Source organism: Myxine glutinosa, chromosome 4 (genome assembly GCF_964187855.1).
Source record: "Myxine glutinosa chromosome 4, kmMyxGlut1.1, whole genome shotgun sequence".
In the NCBI taxonomy this organism is placed as follows: domain Eukaryota; kingdom Metazoa; phylum Chordata; class Myxini; order Myxiniformes; family Myxinidae; genus Myxine; species Myxine glutinosa.
The window spans coordinates 40,498,097-40,522,514 of record NC_136264.1 but is presented as its reverse complement, the minus strand read 5'-3'; the positions used below and the strand labels follow the sequence as shown (position 1 = coordinate 40,522,514).

At 42.8% G+C, this 24,418-nt stretch overlaps 1 protein-coding gene across 1 annotated transcript in view; it reads right to left on the bottom strand.

The window, feature by feature from the left end:
* The window catches only part of LOC137424608 (putative oxidoreductase YteT), a 395,833-nt gene that overhangs the window by 255,685 nt on the left and 115,730 nt on the right, over positions 1 to 24,418 (bottom strand). The window contains 5 exon segments of the mRNA XM_078775648.1: positions 12,485 to 12,592; positions 13,295 to 13,354; positions 13,600 to 13,673; positions 23,010 to 23,069; positions 23,072 to 23,093. Coding sequence (XP_078631774.1) covers positions 12,485 to 12,592; positions 13,295 to 13,354; positions 13,600 to 13,673; positions 23,010 to 23,069; positions 23,072 to 23,093 — 324 coding nt within the window.

The following is a 24,418-nucleotide window of genomic DNA, read 5'->3' as shown; positions in this document are numbered from 1 at the left end:
AACTCGCAACAGAATCCTTGCACATAATACGTTATGGTCACTTGACCCTAAATGCACCCCTACCTGCACGTCCTCCACCATATTGAGATGATCATTATTTAAAAGAAGGTTTAACACTGCACCCACCCTCTCCCCCCCCCCCCCCCCTCGCCCCCCCCCTCACCCACTCTTCCCCGTGGGCTTATCTAAAAACTGGGTTAAACAGCAATACAACAACAGGCATTTTAAGGCCATTTTCCCTGCAAGAGCGGGGGTTAGCCTTGCGGTCCCCATGACAATGTTCTCCATTTTGCCCTATTTTCTGCATCTCCCACTTGTTAACCCCCTTGCCCGCATTTCTTCTTCCAGCATCTTTAGCCAAGTCTTTCTCGGTCTTCCCCGTCCTCTACTTCCTTCTACATTCATTTCCATCACTCTTCTCAACCAGTCACTTTCATCCTTCCTCAACACATGACCAAACCATCTCAACCTGTTTCTCTTCACAGCATCCATCACAGGCTCTATTCCCATCATCTTTCGCAATTCATCATTTGTCTTCCTCTCTCTCAACGATACTCCACACATCCACCGAACCATTCGCATTTCCACCCTTTCCAGCCTTCGTGGTTGCTCTACGCTCATTACCCATGTCTCGCTCCCATAAATCTTAACACTTCTCACACGTGCAGCATACACCTTTCCCTTCAGCTTCAACGACACTCCCCTCCTCGTCAGCACCCACTCAGTTCCCGAAACTTCTTCCATGCACATCTCACTCGAGCAACCGTTGCCGAGTCTGATCCACCTTCTCCATTCAGCATGTCTCCTAGGTAACAAAATGTTTTCACACCTTCCAGCTTCACGCCGTCTCCAAGATCCAATTCAACATTTCCTCCATCTGCAGCTCACTCTGTGCACACCTTACACTTGAATGTAGCTGCCACACTGGTTAATGACCCTCTCAAACCACTACATTTTTGATGAACCCACTCAGCGCACATTGTACATTGAATGGAATTCACTCCGACACCCTTCCTGCACACAGCACACGGCCACATCCCAGTTCTTTCCACCTCACCACATGCTTTACCACTTGCCATCACCTTCGTTTTTCCGATATTCACGTTCAGACCTTTTGTCTCCATACATTCCTTCCACTTGTTCATCTTCTCCTTCAGTCCATCCATACTTTCTGCAATCAACACCAGATCATCTGCATATAACAACTCCCACGGTAAACCGTCCTTTACGTTCTGAGCCAGCACCTCCATCACAGGTACAAATAGTAGTGGACTTAGTACCGACCCCTGATGCACTCACACCTTCACCTCAAACTCACCACTGTTCCCATCCTTCGTCCTTACAGCTGTGCGCGCTCTTTTGTACATTGCCATCACCACTCTGATCAACCATTCCTCCACTTCTAACTTCCTCAATGCCCATGTCAATACTTCACGTGGAACCCTATCAAATCCTTTCTCCAGATCAACAAACCCAAGAAACAACTTCTTCCGCTTCTCCATATACTTCTCCTGCAACTGCCTCACAATAAAAAGCACGTCTGTCGTTCCTCTTCCTGGCATAAATCCAAACTGCATTTCGTCAATCTTCACTTTCTTCCTTATCCTCCTCTCCAAAACCCTTTCCAATACCTTCATTCCATGCTCCAATAACTTTATCGCTCGATACGAGCCACAGTCCAGAGGGTCACCTTTCCCCTTGTATAGAGGGACGAGGGTACTCAGTTCCCAATCCACTGGAATGCGGCCTTCTTCCACCACCAGATTGCAGATCTCTGTCATTCTCTTCACACCCCAATTTCCCGCTGCCTTCAACATATCTCCCACAACTCCCGTCGGCCCTTCCGCTTTTCTACTCTTCATTGCTTTTATCGCTTCCTCAACTTCCTTCTCAGTTATCTTCTCTGCCGGTCCTAAAACTGGGTTACTCTCTATGTTGCCATCCCATTCATTCTCTGCATTCAACAGTATTTCCATACATCTCTTCCATCTTCCTTTAATTCCACCTGGGTCCACAACGATTTGTCCCACTTCATCCTTCAAGCAACTCACCCCCATCACATCACACCTCTCTTTCGCTATCTGCTTTGCAATTGTTACGGATTCGTCACTTCCGTTGTTGTGGTTTTCACACACTTGACATATTTCTGATATTATGTACTATTATTATCTTCAAAAGGTTTAGTATTCATGAACAGTTATCAAAAGTTTAAAAGGTTAACTTTAAATGATACAGGAAACCGAACCGGAAGACGACGAGGGGAAGAAGAAGAGGCGTAGCGAGAAAAGTCGGACAAGATGCGTGACGTCGAGCTCCGTAGCGAGCGTTGTCTAACGAAGGTCGTGAGGGAATTTTGAGTTCCTTGAAAGGACATCCTGCGATAGGTATTATTGCTGGGATTGAGAAATCTGCGTAGTCAGGTTTAGTCTGATTCCGACGAATCCTTGCCTGGTCGCATCGACTCAAATAAGAGCCGTCGGCCATTTCGAACCTCGTGCTTCATTCACCGACAAAGGTTTTGCTATGCGTCAGCTCTTCTCAACGTCCTATCGTCTGTCGGGGATGTGTGTGCACGACCGCGTCGTCTCCAATTACATTGCGGTTTGCTGATTGAGCTGTGAACGTGCTCCTCTGGAGGGCGCCTTTATACAGTTTCGGCTGTGTGACTGCCATTGCCATCTGTACGGGATTCGGGTCTCGACTGGACAGCGGGATTCGGGTTTCGACTGGACATCGGTCTAGCGATCGCTGGAGCGAATCAACTTCGCATTGGCGAAGGTTATAGAGATATTGAGGAGTGTCATTTTTCACTCACGTGGAGTGCAATGAGTTATCTGACTTTAGTTGATGGTACCATCCTAAGATATATAGAGTGCACTCTGGATTGCTATTGGTTGTACCGTTATTCTTGTGTGTGATTTTTAATACAACATTTGTTCGTTTAAAATCATTGGTGTGGTTTCACTATTGATTTCTAACACAGAATAATATATTTTTCTGCCGTGGCTCCTCTCGGGATTCGGAGGTACACCGTGACCAGGGGGTCGGGGAGGAACACGTAACAGAAATTGGGGGCTCGTCCAATTGACTCGTGGGCTCGAAATTGGGTCTTCGTCCGGGATAAAATTCCCTAATAACATCCGTTCGGGATTGACCCAGATTGAAATTGGGGGCTCGTACTGTGGAGAAATTGGGGGCTCGGCTTTGCTGATTAAATTCCATAAATCTCGTACTGTGGATTAAATTCCCTAAATTTCGTCTGGGAAAGAATTCCCCTCACATTCCCAGAATTCCCAAATTTGGAATTTTTCCAACATTCCCAATTTTTTCAAAAAATTGGAAAATTTTTGTGTGAAGGTTAACAGGTGTTAACTGATAGTCACCATGGAGTTTGACGCAGAAAAGTTTGTGGCGTCCCCGAGTGAGGCACAGTTCCAAGCATTAAAAAAATCGGAACTCTTGAGATTGGCCAGACATTTTAGCTTGGAGGTCCGAGCTAATATGAAGAAAGCAGAGATGCAGAGATTGGTGATAGAATCTCTGGTGGGACAAGGAACATGGAAAGAGGTAGCCTTGGATTGGTTACCCGAGGAACAAGAAAATGTGGAGCTCCGGAAACTGGAGATGCAATTGCAGAGCCAGGAAAGGTTAGAAGAGAAAAAAGCAGAGGAAAGGAGAGTTGAAGGAGAACTCGAGGAGAGAAGAGCAGCACAGGAAAGAGAATTCGAAGAAAGACGAGAAAAGGAAAAAGCAGAACAGGAAAGAGAACTCGAAGAGAGAAGAGACAAGTACAAATACATTCAAAGTACACCGCCCCATGCCAAATAATTAAATATGCTGCAGCGCGGCATTGCCGGGGCGCCTCAGGCGCCCGGCAATACCGCAGTGCAGCTCATTGAGGCTGCATTGGGAGGGAGAGGTGTACACTAATTGATTGATTAATTGTATAATTAAAATCAATAAAAGATTATCACAAAATATTTTCATAATCAATTGGCTAATCGCATAACTAAACCACTTGTGCTTCATCCGAAGATGTATCTTTTAGAAATTTAATTAAATAAGTCATTTATAAAAAATTAAATAATTAATTGATTACTCAATAAATAATTAATCGATTAATCAATAAATAAATAATAGATGAAATGATTAATCAATAAATCAAAAATATCCTTGATAGCCACATCACTTGGTCACTCATGTCCAAATATTAGCTTCCCAGCTCAAAAGGTGCCTGAGATATTGGCCAAATGAGAAAGAAAATAAATAAATGATTAATAATGAAAATAAATAAATAATAATCATAAAAATTTTTAATTATTAATCAATTTGGTCAGAGAACACATAAACTACCACTATTTCATCAGAATCTGTAACTTTAAAAAAAAATTTTTTTTGTCATTAATCGAATAATTAAATAATTAATCGATTAATTGATTAATTAATAAATCAAAAATATCCTTTGCAGCCAAATCACCTGGTCATTGGCATGTCCAAATATCAGCTTCCTAACTCAAAAGGTGCCTGAGTTAATGGTCAGAAGAGAAAGGAAATTTGATTAATTAAATAAGTACTTAATTAATCGCTAATAATTAAATAACTCCTCAATTTATTGATTAATCAAAAAAAAAAATACCGTTTTTGACAAAGGACTTGCTCACTATTGTGCCGAAATTTCAGCTTCCTAGCTCAAAGGATGGCTGAGATATCGTCCGGACAAACAAACAAGAAAGCAAGAAAACAAGAAAGAAAACAAGTACAGATACATTCAAAGTACACCGCCCCCGTGCCAAATAATTAAATATGCTGCAGCGCGGCATTGCCGGGGCGCCTCCGGCGCCCGGCAATACCGCAGTGCAGCTCATTGAGGCTGCATTGGGAGGGAGAGGTGTACAGTAATTGATTGATTCATTGTATAATTAAAATCAATAAAAGATTATCACAAAATATTTTCATAATCAATTGGCTAATCGCATAACTAAACCACTAGTGCTTCATCCGAAGATGTATCTTTTAGAAATTTTATTAAATGTCATTTATAAAAAATTAAATAATTAATTGATTACTCAATAAATAATTAATAGATGAAATGATTAATCAATAAATCAAAAATATCCTTGATAGCCACATCACTTGGTCACTCATGTCCAAATATTAGCTTCCCAGCTCAAAAGGTGCCTGAGATATTGGGCAAATGAGAAAGAAAATAAATAAATGATTAATAATGAAAATAAATAAATAATAATCATAAAAAAATTAAATTATTAATCAATTTGGTCAGAGAACACATAAACTACCACTATTTCATCAGAATCTGTAACTTAAAAAAAAAAAATTTTTTTGTCATTAATCGAATAATTAAATAATTAATCGATTAATTTATTAATTAATAAATCAAAAATATCCTTTACAGCCAAATCACCTGGTCATTGGCATGTCCAAATATCAGCTTCCTAACTCAAAAGGTGCCTGAGTTAATGGTCAGAAGAGAAAGGAAATTTGATTAATTAAATAAGTACTTAATGAATCGCTAATAATTAAATAACTCCTCAATTTATTGATTAATCAAAAAAAAAAAATACCGTTTTTGACAAAGGACTTGCTCACTATTGTGCCGAAATTTCAGCTTCCTAGCTCAAAGGATGGCTGAGATATCGCCCGGACAAACAAACAAGAAAGAAAACAAGAAAGAAAACAAACAAGAAAACAAACAAGTACACATACATTCAAAGTACACCGCCCCATGCCAAATAATTAAATATGCTGCAGCGCGGCATTGCCGGGGCGCCTCCGGCGCCCGGCAATACCGCAGTGCAGCTCATTGAGGCTGCATTGGGAGGGAGAGGTGTACACTAATTGATTGATTAATTGTATAATTAAAATCAATAAAAGATTATCACAAAATATTTTCATAATCAATTGGCTAATCGCATAACTAAACCACTAGTGCTTCATCCGAAGATGTATCTTTTAGAAATTTAATTAAATAAGTCATTTATAAAAAATTAAATAATTAATTGATTACTCAATAAATAATTAATCGATTAATCAATAAATACTTAATAGATGAAATGATTAATCAATAAATCAAAAATATCCTTGATAGCCACATCACTTGGTCACTCATGTCCAAATATTAGCTTCCCAGCTCAAAAGGTGCCTGAGATATTGGCCAAATGAGAAAGAAAATAAATAAATGATTAATAATGAAAATAAATAAATAATAATCATAAAAAAATTAAATTATTAATCAATTTGGTCAGAGAACACATAAACTACCACTATTTCATCAGAATCTGTAACTTAAAAAAAAAAAAATTTTTTGTCATTAATCGAATAATTAAATAATTAATCGATTAATTGATTAATTAATAAATCAAAAATATCCTTTGCAGCCAAATCACCTGGTCATTGGCATGTCCAAATATCAGCTTCCTAACTCAAAAGGTGCCTGAGTTAATAATGGTCAGAAGATAAATGAAATTTAATTAATTAAATAAGTACTTAATTAAACGCTAATAATTAAATAACTCCTCAATTAATTGATTATTCAAAAAACAAAAAATACCGTATTTGACAAAGGACTTGCTCACTACTGTGCCGAAATTTCAGCTTCCTAGCTCAAAGGATGGCTGAGATATCGTCCGGACAACCAAGAAAACAAACAAGAAACCAGAGTGAAAACTGAGTACTCTCTTTCAGCGTGCGTCACTGCCGAGCCCCCTTCGGTGCCCGGCAATGACGATTTGCAATGCCTGGAGGTGGCATAGGAAAGGAGCGGTGTACAACAAGAAAACAAACAACCAGAGTGAAAACTGAGTACTCTCTTTCAGCGTGCGTCACTGCCGAGCCCCCTTCGGTGCCCGGCAATGACGATTTGCAATGCCTGGAGATGGCATAGGAAAGGAGCGGTGTACAACAAGAAACCAGAGTGAAAACTGAGTACTCTCTTTCAGCGTGCGTCACTGCCGAGCCCCCTTTGGTGCCCGGCAATGACGATTTGCAATGCCTGGAGATGGCATAGGAAAGGAGCGGTGTACAAAAAGGGAAAAGCAGAGGAGAGAAAAGCCGAAAGGGAGTTAAGGGAACGTGACATGGAGCTTCAGAATGAAATTAAATGCAAAGAGCTGGAGTTAATGAGAGAACGGGGAGAGGTACCATCCATGCCGGCTAGTTCGACAAATAGTCAGAACACCTGGGATGTTGATAGACATGTGAGGCTGGTTCCACTCTTCAATGAAAAGGAGGTAGCCAAGTTTTTTTTACACTTTGAGAAAGTGGCTCGAATGCTAAAGTGGCCTGAGGAATCCTGGACAATGTTAGTGCAAAGTGTTCTGGTGGGTAAAGCTCAAGATATTTATTCGGCTTTACCGATTGAACAATGTGCAGATTATGAGATAGTGAAGAAAACCATTCTCAAAGCCTATGAATTTGTCCCTGAAGCTTACCGGCAAAATTCGGAATGCTAGGAAGAGGGAGAGTGAGACCCATGTGGAGTTTGCCAGAATGAAAGAAACCATGTTTGATCGGTGGTGTGATTCAAAAGGGGTTGGGAAAGACTTCGAACTATTGCGACAATTGATCCTGATGGAGGAATTCCAACAGTGTGTCCACGAGGACATTAAAGTACATCTGGAGGAAAGGAAAGTACCAAAGTTGTATGAGGCAGCAACCATGGCAGATGACTATGCCTTAACACACAGGATGAGGTTCCATAAACCTAACTTCCCGCCTAGAGTTCGCCCAGAGAGTTATGATACATCCGGTGCGGAGAACGAAGATTCATGGGGGCGGCCTAGAGATGACTATGAGGACAGATCTGATACCGCGACTCTTAGGGATCAGAGGTCTACAGTTCCAAGACGGACTTATCCTCCGGGGGGCTCGAGACAAACCACGAGTTTCTCCTCCGGGCCTACTTGCGCGTTTTGCAAGAAACCTGGACACTTGATGTCCCGATGTTATGCTATGGAAAGGCAAAATCAGGAGCGGAGTCAGACTAGTACAACTCCGAATGCAATGGCAAATGTGAGAAATCGCCCTCAAAAGGGTTACCAACCATTTATTTCAGAGGGGTTTGTGTCACTGGATGGAGACTCGACTAACAAGAAACCGGTTAGGGTATTGAGGGACACAGGAGCACATCAATCTTTGATGCTTGAAGGCATTTTGCCATTGTCAGAGAAGACGGCATCTGGTGTTAGTGTTCTTTTACATGGGGGTTGGTGGCTGTGTTAAAGCTCCACTTCATGTCATCCATATGGGGTCTGATTTGGTGTCAGGACCGGTCACCGTAGGTCTACAAGCCACTCTTCCTGTAGAGGGAGTATCTTTTGTTATCGGGAATGATTTGGCCGGTGGTCAAGTTTCTGGTAACCCGATGTTGGTTAAAAAGCCGAGTATGGAAAGTAGCACTACCCAAGTCAGGGATGGAGTCAATGTTGGCAAGCTCTTTGTAGGTGGACTGAACTTCAAAACAAGGAAAGATGTTCTGGCCTCTGTCTTTGGCAAATATGGCCCGCTTTTGGAAGTGCTGCTGATAAAAGACAGGGAGACACAAAAGTCAAGAGGGTTTGGCTTTGTCACGTTTGAAAACACAAAGGACGGCTGAGATGCAGAAAAGGATCTGAATAACAAGGAGTTGGAGGGTCGGACCATACAGTAGAGAAGGCATTTCATAGGTGTCGAGGGGGCTACAGAGGAGGACAACGTGGAAGTAGTGGTTTTGGTGGTGGCCGCAGTCGATATTACTATGGAGGCTCAGAGAGTTACGGCAGCTCCCAAAGGAATGATTTTATCAGAGTAGTGGCCGAGAAGGAGACCGCTATTCATGTGACTACAGTGACAAGCGGTCCAACCGTGATTATATTATGAAAGTTCGGAAGAGTTGAAGCACTGAATGCTGCGGAGCAGCCGAGCCAAGATTCCTACACGGATTAACCGTGAACGCCACGTTCCTAAAGGCGTCCATGTAGTGAACTTTCCTACACGGATTAACCGTGAACTCCAAGTTCGTAAAGGCGTCCATGTAGTGAATACTTCCAGGCCTCACCACCCAACCACTATGGAACCTGGCTCTCAGCTCGGCCTCCCGGAAAAAGTGCTGTAGATTTGCTTGACTTTGGATTTTTGATCACCACCCCTTAACCTTCATTCAAAAGAAACTAAAAGTAAAAAAGCAGAGGGTGCTGAGATTGAGTTTGGCTTTGCAGGAGTCCAACTGGGAAATTGAACATGTAAAGGGCAGGGACAATGTCGTTGTTGACGCTTTGTCCAGAGTGAATTAACTTTGGAAATCTCTGTGGGTTGTTCGAAGTTTTGTTGCTCTATTTTTGGGGAATATTGAGTATTGTTGCCCATGGGAATTGATGATTTGGTTGTGAGTTTACTTTTGTTTGTTTAAGGAGTTTGCCGGCAAAGAAAGTTTTTGCTGTGTTCAAACTTTCTTTCTTGAGGGGAAACTTTTTCTCTTTCTCAAAACTCTTTCAAAAACTGTTTCTCAAACTTTCTGTCCTTCTGGAATTTTCTCCCATCTCCACACAGGATCTCTGGAGCTAGCCAGAGTAACCATCGGTTTCTCGGTCACCTCTCTTACCAAGGCCCTTCTCTCCCGATTGCTCAGTTTGGCCGGGCGGCCAGCTCTAGGAAAAGTCCTGGTTGTTCCAAACTTCTTCCATTTAAGAATTATGGAGGCCACTGTGCTCTTGGGAACCTTCAATGCAGCAGAGATTTTTTTGTAGGCTTCCCGAGATTTGTGCCTCGATACAATCCTGTCTCTGAGCTCTGCAGGCCGTTCCTTCGACCTCATGGCTTGGTTTTTGCTCTGATATGCATTGTCAGCTGTGAGACCTTATATAGACAGGTGTGTGCCTTTCCAAATCATGTCCAATCAATTGAATTTACCACAGGTGAACTCCCATCAAGGTGTAGAAACATCTCGAAGATGATCAAGAGAAATGGGAGGCACCTGAGCTAAATTTCAAGTGTCATAGCAAAGGGTATGAATACTTATGTAAATGTGATATTTCAGTTTTTTTTTTAAAATAAATTTGCAAAACTTTCTAAAATCCTGTTTTCTCTTTGTCATTATGGGGTATTGAGTGCAGATTGATGAGGGAAAAAATGAATTTAAACGATTTCAGCATAAGGCTGCAACATAACAAAATGTGAAAAAAGTCAAGGGGTCTGAATACTTTCTGAATGCACTGCATAATTATTATTTCATAATTATATATTATTTAAACACCTGGCGTCCGAGACTAAAAAAGCATGACTTCCCTCCTCAATTCACACTGCAAACCTTGCTGCCCCCTTTCTGTTTAGCATATGGTCTTCATTCTGGAAACATTCCCTTTGTCCCACAAAATTATTCCCGCTGCTTCTTAAATGTAAATCCTTCCTCCCTACACCATCCTTCCAGCCATAGGTTGACATATGTCACTCTGCTCATGTATTCTATTGAATTTCCTAATCTTGGGAGAATGTCAGAAAAAAATTACCTCACAACCCTTTGCTTTCAGTCACGTACACAATATCCTGTACCTACTTATTTTTCAAATCCTCCAAGTAAACTTTCCCTCCATCATTTGCTCCTAGGTGTACCACAACTAATGTCTTCCTGTCATGACTCAATACGATGCCATTTCACATTCCTTCAATACCCCTAGCTCCCGCTCCTTCAAAACTTCACACAATTCTATGACGATAATCCTTCCTGCAGAATGAAGATATACATACAGTACTTAATAGTTTTATCGACAACAAAAACTGTTGCTACACTCTCACCCCTGCCTGCATTCGCTACACCAACACCACAATTTGTAATCACCACACCCTTGCTCTACCTTCACCACTCTCTGCACTCACTACACCCTCACAACTTGCTCCACCTCTATTACTCCATTCACTTGCCACACTCTCACCACTGCCTGCACTTGCTAATCCTCACCACTGCCTTCCCCCGTGACACTTCACCACTGCCTGCACTTGCTACACCCTCACCACTGCCTGCACTTGCTACACCCTCACCACTGCCTGCACTTGCTACACACTCACCACTGCCTTCCCCCGTGACACTTCACCACTGCCTGCACTTGCTACACACTCACCACTGCCTTCCCCCGTGACACTTCACCACTGCCTGCACTTGCTACACCCTCACCACTGCCTGCACTTGCTACACCCTCACCACTGCCTGCACTTGCTACACCCTCACCACTGCCTGCACTTGCTACACACTCACCACTGCCTTCCCCCGTGACACTTCACCACTGCTTGCACTTGCTACACCCTTACCACTGCCTGCACTTGCTACACCCTCACCGATGCCTGCACTTGCTACACCCTCACCACTGCTTGCACTTGCTACACCCTCACCACTGCTTGCACTTGCTACACCCTCACCACTGCTTGCACTTGCTACACCCTCACCACTGCTTGCACTTGCTACACCCTTACCACTGCCTGCACTTGCTGAACCCTCACCACTGCCTGCACTTGCTACACCCTCGCCACTGCTTGCACTTGCTACATCCTCACCGATGCCTGCACTTGCTACACCCTCACCGATGCCTGCACTTGCTACACCCTCACCACTGCTTGCACTTGCTACACCCTCACCATTGCTTGCACTTGCTACACCCTTACCACTGCCTGCACTTGCTACACCCTCACCGATGCCTGCAGTTGCTACACCCTCACCACTGCTTGCACTTGCTACACCATCACCACTGCTTGCACTTGCTACACCCTCACCACTGCTTGCACTTGCTACACCCTCACCACTGCCTGCACTTGCTGAACCCTCACCACTGCCTGCACACACAATGAACTCAAGTTTATGTTTCAGAACAAAAATACAAAAAAGGTGCTTGAAACACCAGTCGCCATACTAGTGGTGCCATGCATCTGCGTAAGGGAAACTGCGCCTGCGTAGAGGTCGATCCCAGAAGTTCGCGAAGTGAGAACAAACGTTTACATGAAGTAGCTTATTGCACAATGATACGAGTAAATTACCATGAAAAATGATACACTGAATTACGGGAAATCATGAACATATAGCAAGTAAGTATTCATGATTGGACATATGCGTGTTAGATAGATCTGTATAGCAGGAATCTCTCTGACGCTTTGCGAGTTGGTTTAGGATGTGCAATTCCACAGCGGGCTTTGAGTGGTACCAAATCTTGCGGAAAAGTTAAAACTGCAACCTCTCAGACTTTAGAGACCACTCATGACTCAAACATAAACCTTCTGATGATGTTTTTTGATGCATGTCAGGCAGAACATACCCCAATGGACAAATGTCATGTAATAATGTGCAAATTCCATCTGTGGACAACGAGTCAGGATAAGGCTGTAAGTGTTTGATCTGCTTCTGTATGCTCAACTAGCAGTAAACACCTGCCAAATGTACAGGTTGTCATAAAAAGGTGACAAGTGCAATGTGGTGTATCCATAAACAGATCTCTCCAGAAATCTATACCTTGATTTTGATTGTTGCAGGTGAGTATCTGAGTACGTGGCAAACACACAACATCACCCCGGCCTGCTTAGTAGCAGCAATCACCTCCTTGCAGTCCTTCTCCGTGACCTGCACACAGCCCCAGAAAACAGCGCGTTAGCTTACAGTCAGTGGGGTATGTCTCTAAGTGCACTGGTTATTGGATAAGCAGGTGATACTACAAACTGGATCCGCCACTCATATTTCATTATCAAATGGGTTATCTCTCCCTCCCACACATCTCCCTGCTCTCAAATGTTGTGTTTGTGCGCTTCCCCTTCTCTCCCCATCTTGTCTTCTGCTCCCTCTTTTTATATATTTTGTTTGTCTGGTTAATTTGTTTGTGAAATAAATGTTAGCTCTTTCACGAGCCTCGATTCAGTATACAAAAAAAATAAAAATAATAATCTCCACAATCACTGTAGCTGTTCAAACTGATGAAGAGGTCGAAAAAAATATCCAAAGTGTTGCCTTCTCTTGTGTTGTGCGAACTATGAAACTGTGTGTGCGCCATTCTTATTATACGAAAAGCAATTTAAATACGAGGACTTGCTCACATTATGTTAGAAACAGTGCTAATGCCTCATTAAAATATATATTTTCAAATAAGTTATAATCTCTTTAATGTGTCTGGTAAAAACTCTCATTAAAACAAAATTGATGTAAGGAAGAAGAAAAAAACACCTTCGTTGTTTCTGAGCATTGCATAGAAATTACTGTATAATCCCGAGCGGAACATAAGTGAGCATACAATATTGACTTTAAACGTTTTCAACGTACACAGCAACTCACCGCCATGGGTTTCTCCAACAGGATGTGGTAACCCTTGCTGGCAAAGGCAATGGCTGGTTCCTTTTTCACCAAAGAGAGGGGAAGGAGGTTAAAGAGCAGTTTATGGTACTTCCCATAAATAACCCGATGAAGAATGTGTTTGTCTACGTATTATGTATAAAAATGGTGGGATTTCTAAACCACCAACCACTCAACCACCTCACTTTTCCTTCTATGATGAGCCCTTTAACCACCACCACCCCTACCCCGCTTTCTACTCCTTTCCCAACACCACTTTCCCTCACCTCCACTACCATGATACTCACTTTGTGCATCTGGTCAGGGGTGCAAATGATAGCGACATCAGCAAATCTGTCCTTCTGTGCTGCATTCCGCCAATCTAAAACAAAAACATCGCACCGCACAAGCCTTGAATTCCCATTTCCTCACTTACACAGCGTTATCTTGTCTTTACCAAACGTGGATTTATTTGTAAGGTTGAACCTGTAATGGAGCAATAAGAAAGGTGGGATAAAGGAGCAGACAAGACTTGGTTTAAAGGAGCATGAGGGGTTCTGTTGGTATCTCAAAGTTAAAATTGACTTTTTAAGGCAAGTCTTTCTTAAACCTTACGAGTCTTAAACCAGGAAAATGACCCCCTTTTCAGCAAGATATAAAGGTCAGTGTGTGACCTGAGAAAACCCAAGATCAAAGCAACAAATTTCCGACAAAATAATTTATTTATTTTTATCTCGGCTTGTAATGAAACCAACCTGGTGTTGGCTTAGCGGTTAGGGTGCCGGCTTGGGATCCTAGGATCCTGGGTTCGAATCCCGGTCGATCGCTGAATTAACACCAGGGGGTTGACTCAGCCTGTCATCCTTCCGAGGTCGGCAAATTGAGTACCAGTTCACTGGTAATTCCCTGTGTGTCGCAAGAGGCGACTAACAGGGTTGGCGGCAGGAAGGGCATCCGGCCATAAAACATTGCTTCAAAAAGGGGACCACGGTGCCCGAAAAAGGACCAACCCTCGCTATGTGGGGGAAAATGGCCTCTAAAGGTGGTCGATTGGCTTGTAATGAAACCACTTAAAAGACAAATGACCAGTGTGAAAATCAAAGGAATGTAGAAGGAAATCAAACCGAAAGTGTGGAGTCATGTACAATTTGAGATGAAACAAAATGAAAATGTTGATCCACCATGTATTAGAAATCGTGTTCACCGGGTACAAGAAATAAACACAGACGAATGGATACATTCAAAGAGAAGTGGTGATGAGCAATCTTTTTATACCTCGAGGTCAGACGCAGAGGTCTCTTCCCAAACCAGGAACAAAACATGAAGTGAAAGCGACAAGCAAACAACGGAAGAACAAAGCAAAGTGTTTTTGGAACGAACGTGAATGAATACGCAGTCTGCTGGAGATATGTCTTTGGTATGCACGTGATACGTGATACACGTGCACATAGTCTTTCATGAGCCTTAAAAAATTGTTGTAAAAGATAATATTGAAATACGTTAGTGGATTCGTCTCATCAAATCCAAGGTCGAAAAATCCCATAGAAAACCAAAAGGCCAAATCCCATAGGAAATTGGACCAGTAGGATCTACTGGTTTCAATAAGGAAAGTGATTTGCTGGAACAGTAGAAAATACCAATAAAAAGCAGTAGGTCAATGGGACCAGTAGGGAAAAACTGCCCATAGGTCAATGGGACCAGAGTCCAATAGAATACCAATAGGTCAATTGGACCAGTAGAAGACCAGTTCCAGATATGGAACCATTTAATCGACTGCCATATATGTCCTGCAAATACCTTGTGCAACATCAGCACCGCGACTTACATTCACATACACAACAAAGACTCCACAGGGAAACTCAATTATAAACAAGTATTCTGAGTATTGCGCTGCAATACATGTCCCCTACCGGCAGTCTGTCGTCCGGAAAACTGTTGGGGAAATTACCAAGGGTTATTCACCCACAGGTTCTGAATCGTTCCCAATCGCTAATTACCTCAGGACGGGCTCACCTGTGATTCGCACTCGGAACTTCGATTTATACACCTTGCAGACAGGTCAGCAGAAGCACGAGAAAATAAGTTGTTGATAAGGAAACTTTTGAGTCGCTAAATATCAGTAATTTATTATATTTTCAGGTTCACGATCAATGATCGATGTGTACATATATGTTTCTCGGCTTGGCTACGCCCCTCCCGAAAGCGCGCGCTGTGTCGCGCTGTTGACGTTCGCGAGACGAGGCTGAGGGTGCGCGGTGCGGCTTGAGGAGAACTAGAATAAACAAGAGATATCCATTAAAAAAAAATATTTTCGTTTAATTAACGATATCTGCCAAACCACATGCCCTATCGCAAATTCCAAAAGGACATTTTAGTAGATTGACATGCTGAACAGATCTGTGAAGTTTCCCCTCGATTGGATCAAAAATGAGGGAGCGGCTCGGTTTTAAAGGTTCATGCTTAAAAACGTCATAACTCTGAAACCATGTGATGCATGACGTCATGCTCGCTGACTTTTTTGTTCGTCATGGGTATGCGATTCTGCCTGCAAAGTTTGGCCTCGATCTGTTCAGCCGTTGCAGAGAAAAAGGGGTTTTCGGGTTTTCACGAAAAACAATATGGCGGCCGAACCACGTGACCTGTGACGTCATAATTACCATTAAAATATTCTACAGACCGAGTCCCCCCTACGGTGTAAATTTGATCTCAATCGGTCCTATTTTTTGCAGAGAAAATGGTTTTTAAAGGAAATTAAAACTTAAAATGGCACTGAGTTAAGGATCATCAGAATTATCAGAATTACCAAAGTTCAAAGTGCCACAACTTTGTCAAAAATGATCGAAACGTCGTGAAGTTCGAACTTGACCTGTAACTTATCATGAGGAAACCATGTACTAAGTTTGAAATCATTAGCATTAAGCGTTTAGAAAAAAAGTCCGGAAAGCTGTTCTTTGCGTGACGGACTGACGGACTGACGGACGGCGTGCAAACCCATAGTCCCCTCCGGTGTACACTGGTAGGGGACTAATAACATGGCTAGAACTCAACTATATATGGAACTGTGTGTTTCACATTTATTTGTAACAAAATGTATTAAAGTATTAGGTTAGTCTATGGGTTTTCAGATCAGTTAACTCTAATGGTTTCTACAGGACCAGTTGAACATAAAGGTTCCTATTGGTTTTTATGGTTTTCAGACCAGTTGCATCTAATGGTTTCTATTGGTTTCTATGGGATTTTCGAGCCGGGATGTTTCGAGCAAGGTGGCTTTGTTCTGAGTGATTATTCCCTTCATTTAAGGTGAGTAGTGATTATTCCCTTAATTAGCCAGTACTCCCTTAATACATAATATCACAAAGTGAGGTCTAAGGTTGATATGAATACAAACGAAAATTGGTAAAACAGAATACTAGTCTGCGAAAAATGCTTGTGTCTGTCTGCATCGGTGGACGAGATAAACAATGGAGATAAGCTTGATGGCAATGACCTCGATTAACTCGATAGGCAAAACCTTCGCATCATGCATTTTAACAAAAAGAAAAGGTTATATCCCCCATTTCAACTGAATTGTGCCGCCATTGAATGCTTATGGTAGTTACTTTGAAGCCGCTACTTCATAAGCTGGTGTAATGAATGGCATTCAGTTGGTGGTGAACATCATGTAATTTGCGCAGGATTTTCAGTGCATCGTTTCGTTTAAATGTGCTATATTCAGGATGTCTCATCGAACATGTGCACATATTGAGGTTCTCTATTTTTATATCAAAGTCCTGAGATTAGCTTTACTTCTCCCAAGGTTATGTTTCAGAAAATAAGAGAAAAGGTGAATAAGATAGGTATGGAGGGTGAGGGAAGGTGTAAAGTAAGGGGAAAATAAAATGGATGGATGTGGTCTGGAATAAAGAGTTTCACAGAAGTTATCAAACATTCTGGTATATGACATTGGCATCCATATACTATCATAAATAGGTATGCAGTATGCATGCATACACATGTCCGTGCACATGCATGCACACAAAAACACATTCAAACACACATTCAAACACACACATACACACACACACACACACACACACACACACACACAACACAACCACACACACACACAAACACACACACACAACACAACACAAGCACACACACACACAAACACAAACACACACACAAACACAAACACACACAAACATACACACACAACACAACACAAGCACACACACACACACACACACACACAACACAACCACACACACACACAAACACACACACACAACACAACACAAGCACACACACACACACACACACACACACACAACACAACCACACACACACACAAACACACAACACAACACAAGCACACACACACACAAACACACAAACACACACAAACATACACACAAGCACACACAAACACACACGAACACATGCAGAACACATGCAAACACACACACAAACACACAAATACACACACACATAAACACACACCACACCCACACACACACCACACACACATAAACAAACACACACACACAAACACATGCAGAAGAGATATATATACACACACACACACACACAAATACACACACAAAGACACACACACACATAAACACACACCACACACACACCACACACTCGCACATAAACAAACATACACACACACACACACACACACACACACACACACACACACACACACACACACACACACACACACGAGCAACAACAAATCATAACCCTCCAAGTAAATACCTTAACCCCGTCTTTCTAAAGTGACAAGTGCAAGTGACAACTTTGCGGCATTGTGACAAAAACGCAATGAATGGGATCTTGCTGTTCTTCTGAAAAGTACACCATGGACAAAAAGTACACCATGAACAAAAAGTACACCATGGACAAAAAGTACACCACAGGCAAAAAGTACACCACAGGCAAAAAGTACACCACAGGCAAAAAGTACACCACAGGCAAAAAGTACACCATGGACAAAAAGTACACCATGGACAAAAAGTACACCATGGACAAAAAGTACACCACAGGCAAAAAGTACACCATGGACAAAAAGTACACCATGGACAAAAAGTACACCATGAACAAAAAGTACACCATGGACAAAAAGTACACCATGGACAAAAAGTACACCATGAACAAAAAGTACACCACAGGCAAAAAGTACATCATGAACAAAAAGTACACCATGGACAAAAAGTACACCACAGGCAAAAAGTACACCACAGGCAAAAAGTACACCACAGGCAAAAAGTACACCATGGACAAAAAGTACACCATGGACAAAAAGTACACCATGGACAAAAAGTACACCACAGGCAAAAAGTACACCATGGACAAAAAGTACACCATGGACAAAAAGTACACCATGGACAAAAAGTACACCATGGACAAAAAGTACACCATGGACAAAAAGTACACCATGGACAAAAAGTACACCATCCAAAAGGCGGGAAACCAATTATAAGGTTAAAGGTTATCAACAGGATCCTATTTTAGATCTGTGCCTGATCTGCTCCTTTGCTTTTTTTTCCAAAAAACTCCATCTGCCTCTACGTTACCTTTCATCTGTCTTTCATACCGAATCGTTGTTAAGTTCTTTCACGAGCCTTACATTATTTTTATTCTTCCAAAACGTGGCCATCAGTTGCATGAGCTAACTGTATGGACGATCTGAGCGCACCAACAGTGTGATGGTATCAACCAGTGTTGCGATGGCCAGGTAACACACGACGAGAAAACAGAGGAGCAGATTGGAACGGTTTCTCACTGTTCAAGGTGTGTGTTGAGAGTCAAGCGTAAAATGCATTTTGTGTGTTGTCAGCAGGTACGTTGCATCATAAAGTGCTCTGTGCAGCAGGGATGTTAATTAGGCTGCAGGTTGTGAAACCCAATGTCGTTTTCAACACCGCGCCAACACTGCATGTTATTTCTCACCATCTACATATTGCAGACACACACTGATTCCCATCCCTGACCCGTCGGTGGATACCTAACACATCGCGCACACGATTCCTGCACTCCCAGATGAAGACCATTCGGTGGTCGAAATGTCGGACCTGGGTCTTGCCTGCCGGGAAGCTTTACAGGTTGGTATAGTGCCTTCGGTTTTAAATATGAATCTTCCCAACTACAAGGATTACATTTTTGTCCCCCACCCCGCCGACAAGATCGGAGACGGGACATTAAAATGAGCTCCGTCCGACCGACCGATCATCCGTCCATGTACTTTTGCGAATGAGATATTTCAAAAACCGTTGAACTTTTAGCTCTCATATTGCAGACACCTATTCCTCATGACATTATTTCAACCTGATTAAATCATGTCTGTGATTGGCTCAATTATGTTGCCATGGCAACCATCATATTTGGTGTGCTCTGTCCCCCAAATATTCCTACAGGTCGCACAAGATCTGCCTGCAACCCTCTTATGGTTAAACTGCCAAAATCTAGGCTCTCTGCTCACCTTCATTCTTCCATTCTCCTTTTTTCCCGCCTCTGGAACAAACTCCCCCACCCTCTTCAATCCCACTCCTCCCTCCAGGTCTTTAAAACAGCTGTTCACCACCATCTCTTATCTTCCCCCATCCAAAACCTTGATCTTTTCTACCCCTGCTAATTCACCCCAGATCTACTTTTTTGAAATTTCAACTTCTTTCCTGGAAGTCCGAGCAGTGCCTTGTGTTTTTTTGTTTTTTTTACCTCTCCCACCCCCTCCCCCTTCCCATGCCTCCTCCCCCCCAAGCCCTCTCCCTCCCACAGATCTCCCGATGTCCCTGCTCCCCATCTTGTTCTCCCACTCCATTTATCATATGTTTTATGTGTCAGTTTGTCTTTTTGTGATCAATGTTAGCTCTTACACGAGCCTCGATCTTGCATACAAAAAAAAACAATCTCTAACTTGGCTTTTGTATGTGACATTTCAAACACCGCTTAGGATTGAGCTTTCATATTACTCAGATCTGTTCCTCATACCACCCAAAAGGCAGGAAACCTGGAGTATCAGCTCCTTGTTCTATTCATGTCGAGTTTCATCAACAATGGATGTATTAAATCAAGTTATGGAAGCAAACGTTATTTTGTTTTTCTTTTCGTCTACACCATCAAGAAAATTGTATTACGTCACAAAAGCAGTCTTTTAATAAGAGAGTAGCTGAATTTGTCTATTATCATTATACTAGATTAATCAAAACAAATTAAAAAGTTAATGGAATCAATGATGGTAAAACATGGGGATGATGTAAAAAAGAAAAGAAAAACAGTCACGTAAAACTAAATCCAAGATGACGGGCATCTGAAGATACCATAGCAAGCATATGTTGGTGCATTTGAAGTCAGTAATCCAAGTTAATTAGGCTGTTCTCCATGAATAGGCAAACATCACAATATTTGGTGGCATGAGTGGTTGTGAACGTAGTGAGTTTGGAGGCCACCTATTTATTAAGCTTACAAAAGGGGAGGATTTTTAATCCCCCTCCCACCCAATTTGAAGAGCAGCTTGGTGGTCGAGTGCGTAATATATCTCGTTGCATTGTCCTCACTGGTGTTGTTTTATTTACATGGCTGCTCAGAACGAGGGTTGCAGTTGTACCGGTTCTCTGCTGTGGAGTAGTGACCTGTCCAGGGTTGGTTCTCAACTACTGAAACGTTCATGACCTTTTATGAGTGCCCCAAATCTCTTTCAAGGGAATGAGGCCTATTCCTACCTTTCTCCCCCATTTCTCCATGCATGTTCATTCGAACCCATTCATCTCCCATTTCCTCTGAACTTCCTTTCTCTTCTCTCTCAACTCCTCATACACTCCCCTTCTCTGCCTTCTTCACCTCCAAATCTCTTTCTTTCATTTTCTCAATCTAGCAGCCTCCATCCGACACTCATTTTTCCAACATCTCTCCACCGCTGCAGGCAGGTTGGTGGTCTTTCTGTCTTCTACCGCCTCCTCTCCGGTCTAACTCCCCCAGCTCTATCTGTGCTCTGTCCCCCAAATATTCCTACAGGTCGCACAAGATCTGCCAGCAACCCTCTTATGGTTAAACTGCCAAAATCAAGACTCCCTATTCACCTTCACTCTTTCATTCCTCTTTTCTCCCGCCTCTGGAACAAACTCCCTCACTCTCTTCAATCCCACTCTTCCCTCCAGGTCTTTAAAACAGCTGTTCACCACCATCTCTTATCTTCCCCCATTCAAAACCTTGATCTTTTCTACCCCCGTTAATTCACCCCAGATCCACTTTTTTGAAATACTGACTTCTTTCCTGGAAGTCCTTGCAGTGTCCACGTGTTTTTTTTTTTTTACCTCTCCCACCCTCCCCCCACCCCCCCCCCCCCCTTCCCATGCCTCCTCCCACCAAGCCCTCTCCCTCCCACAGATCTCCCGATGTCCCTGCTCCCCATCTTGTTCTCCCCCTCCCTTTATCATATGTTTTTTTTGTGTCAGTTTGTGTTTTTGTGATCAATGTTAGCTCTTACACGAGCATCAATCTTGCATACAAAAAAAAACAAAAAAAAAAACGTTTGCTTGGCATAAATAGACCAGACTCAGTGGGGTAATGGTTAGAGCGTCCGCTCCGAGTCTGGGAGGTCTGCAGTTCAAACTCCGGCCGTGTCATAACAAAAATTTAAACAAACTAGTATGTGCTGTTTGATTCCCAGCATTTAAAAGATCGAGAGCACGGACAATCCCCTTCGGTTGGCATCCATGGGGAGGAGGAAATTCCTCCTTGGGAAATGCCCCGCTGAGTGCAGTGACAAAAGCGGTGCCATTGTTGTGGAGTCGCTGGTACCCAGAGCATCCCAGGAAGTGACGACACTTCCCCCAAGCTCAGTGGCTGGGTCAAGTGTTTGTCTCATTCGTATGTCCATGTGCGTGTGAGTGACAGCTCCATTACGAACCTTCGACCTTGTATAAAAAATAAAAAGCTTGGAGAAACATGACAGTGCAAGCAACAAAGTTACCAGTTCTTATCAAATCAATGAATGAAAGTGTCCTCCAACTATCTGTATCAGTGGTCCAATTTCTATGAAATCCCCATGAACGAATATCAAGATTTCATGAGAAGCCAGCCAGAGCCAATGCGGTGAGCATGCACGCCACGAAAAGAGCCATTCCTTGTCAAACTGGTTCCACCCTCTGCTGCCGTAAGCCTGAAGCTACAAACCCGAGTACAATATTTTCTTTGTGCCTCAAACCTGAAACCAGCAATCCGTAACAATGCAGTGGTAGTAGTAAAACAGTCTTGTGATGATCACATCAAAACCCCAGCTAGGCTCATTGAATGGATTTTATTTATTTCATCAATCGAGCATTGGGTTCAGAACCCTGACTCATTGGGACCTCTCCACCAACAATTGAGCAATACAAGCTGTATTGGCCCCAGAAGACTTCATTAAACAGAGCCACACATGGGACAACTGTCTTGATCAGAGCTCGTCTTTATTTTTAAAAAATGTAAGTATATTTATTATTTGAATCGCAAATGCCAATTACACCCTCTTTGATTACGGTTACAGTATTCTAAACTAGCACTTTTTACAAAGTACTGCAGTACAATTTCTGCAAATAGCTTGGTCAATTTTGTCAAAAGCTCACTAAACACCTGTATAGGTCTCACCATACTCCCTGGGTAATCTGTTGGGCAGAGGAAAAATAAGAAGATTCACATGACTTGGTTGTCATGCAGGATAATGAAAGGAGGAAAGAATGCTGCAACTCACCCAAAAAGAGATCAGCGTCACAGAGGCCATGCTCCTTTTTGAAATATGTCCGTATGAAAGGCGGGGGTCGGCCAATCCAACGACCTGTCAAGGTGAGAGGAGGGGCGGGGAGTGTGAGTGTATAACAAGAGTGCAACACAAATGCTACAAACGTCAACTTTGGTCAAGCTTCACAATCGGCTTTCAGAGCACTCCTGTCGCCATAAGAAAGCGTCAACAGAGTGCATAAGCCTGCCAGTTTGTCCATCTCCTAAATTAGAAAGCAAAATCTGGCAGGGATTCATCCACCCCACTCCCTAACATTAATCTGCACCAATCTCCCCAGAAATAAGCGCTCACACTTGTTATAACCACACAGCAGTAGAACATTGCAAATGTTGATACTGTTACTTCCTAATAAAATGAGCATGGAAAAAATACATGCATTTACATATACATACAGTACATACACACCTACATACATACATACACACATAAAAACATACAGGATGAGTCAGAAGTCATGTCCAATGGGAATTTTTTATCTGTTGTTTATGGTATGTTTATGTTTCAGATAACTACTAGACATGGCTGACCCCATGAGGTATAAACCGTCGGGAGAAAGTGGAATTTTTGTTGGGCTATTTAAGGGCACACATATAGGAAGGATGTCTGAAAACTTTGGAAGACTTCAAACACTTACAAAATTACGATATATAGTGATCAATAAAATTTCTTTCAAAATTCTAAAGTGCATTTCCAAGAATGTGTGTTGGGCAGAGAAGGGTACTCCCGCCGGGCAGGAGTGACTGCTGGTATATATACATATATATACCGAACCGAACACGGATTTCGAATAGAAAGGGAGAATAATAAAAGGGTTTATTTACAAGAACTATTGGGACAAGGAAACGCACCGATAAAAACTAAATCCTAAGTTGGGACGTCCCCACACCAGACTTAAACAACAGGACAAAGGAGGAATCAATAAAATAAAACGTTGTATTTGTGGATGCGGGCTTATCTGTCTGGATGTCAGGAATCGTTCGTCAGGAATCGCCGGGCTCCCGAGCTCGTCGTCTGACCACAGCTCCGGCTGGCGTGAACCGATCGGGCGTTGGCGCGAACACCGGCCTCGCTGCACGGTCCGTCCCATGCCACACAGCACAGCACAGCACTCGCACGCAGACACCAGGAGAGGATGATCGTCAGCGCACCACCGTCTCTCCAACATCCACCAAGCGAAACCCCAAACGGAAACGAAAAGGCAAGAAGGGAAGAGGTCCAACCGGGAGAGAAGGGGAGAGAGGTCCGGGCGTTTTCTGGGCGTCTTGCCTCACGCCTGGGCGCCTTCTATGCACGGTGCTGATGCCGTTTTTGAGGCGCTCCGGCACAGGAGACATCAAACCGGACCAGCACCATCACCTTTG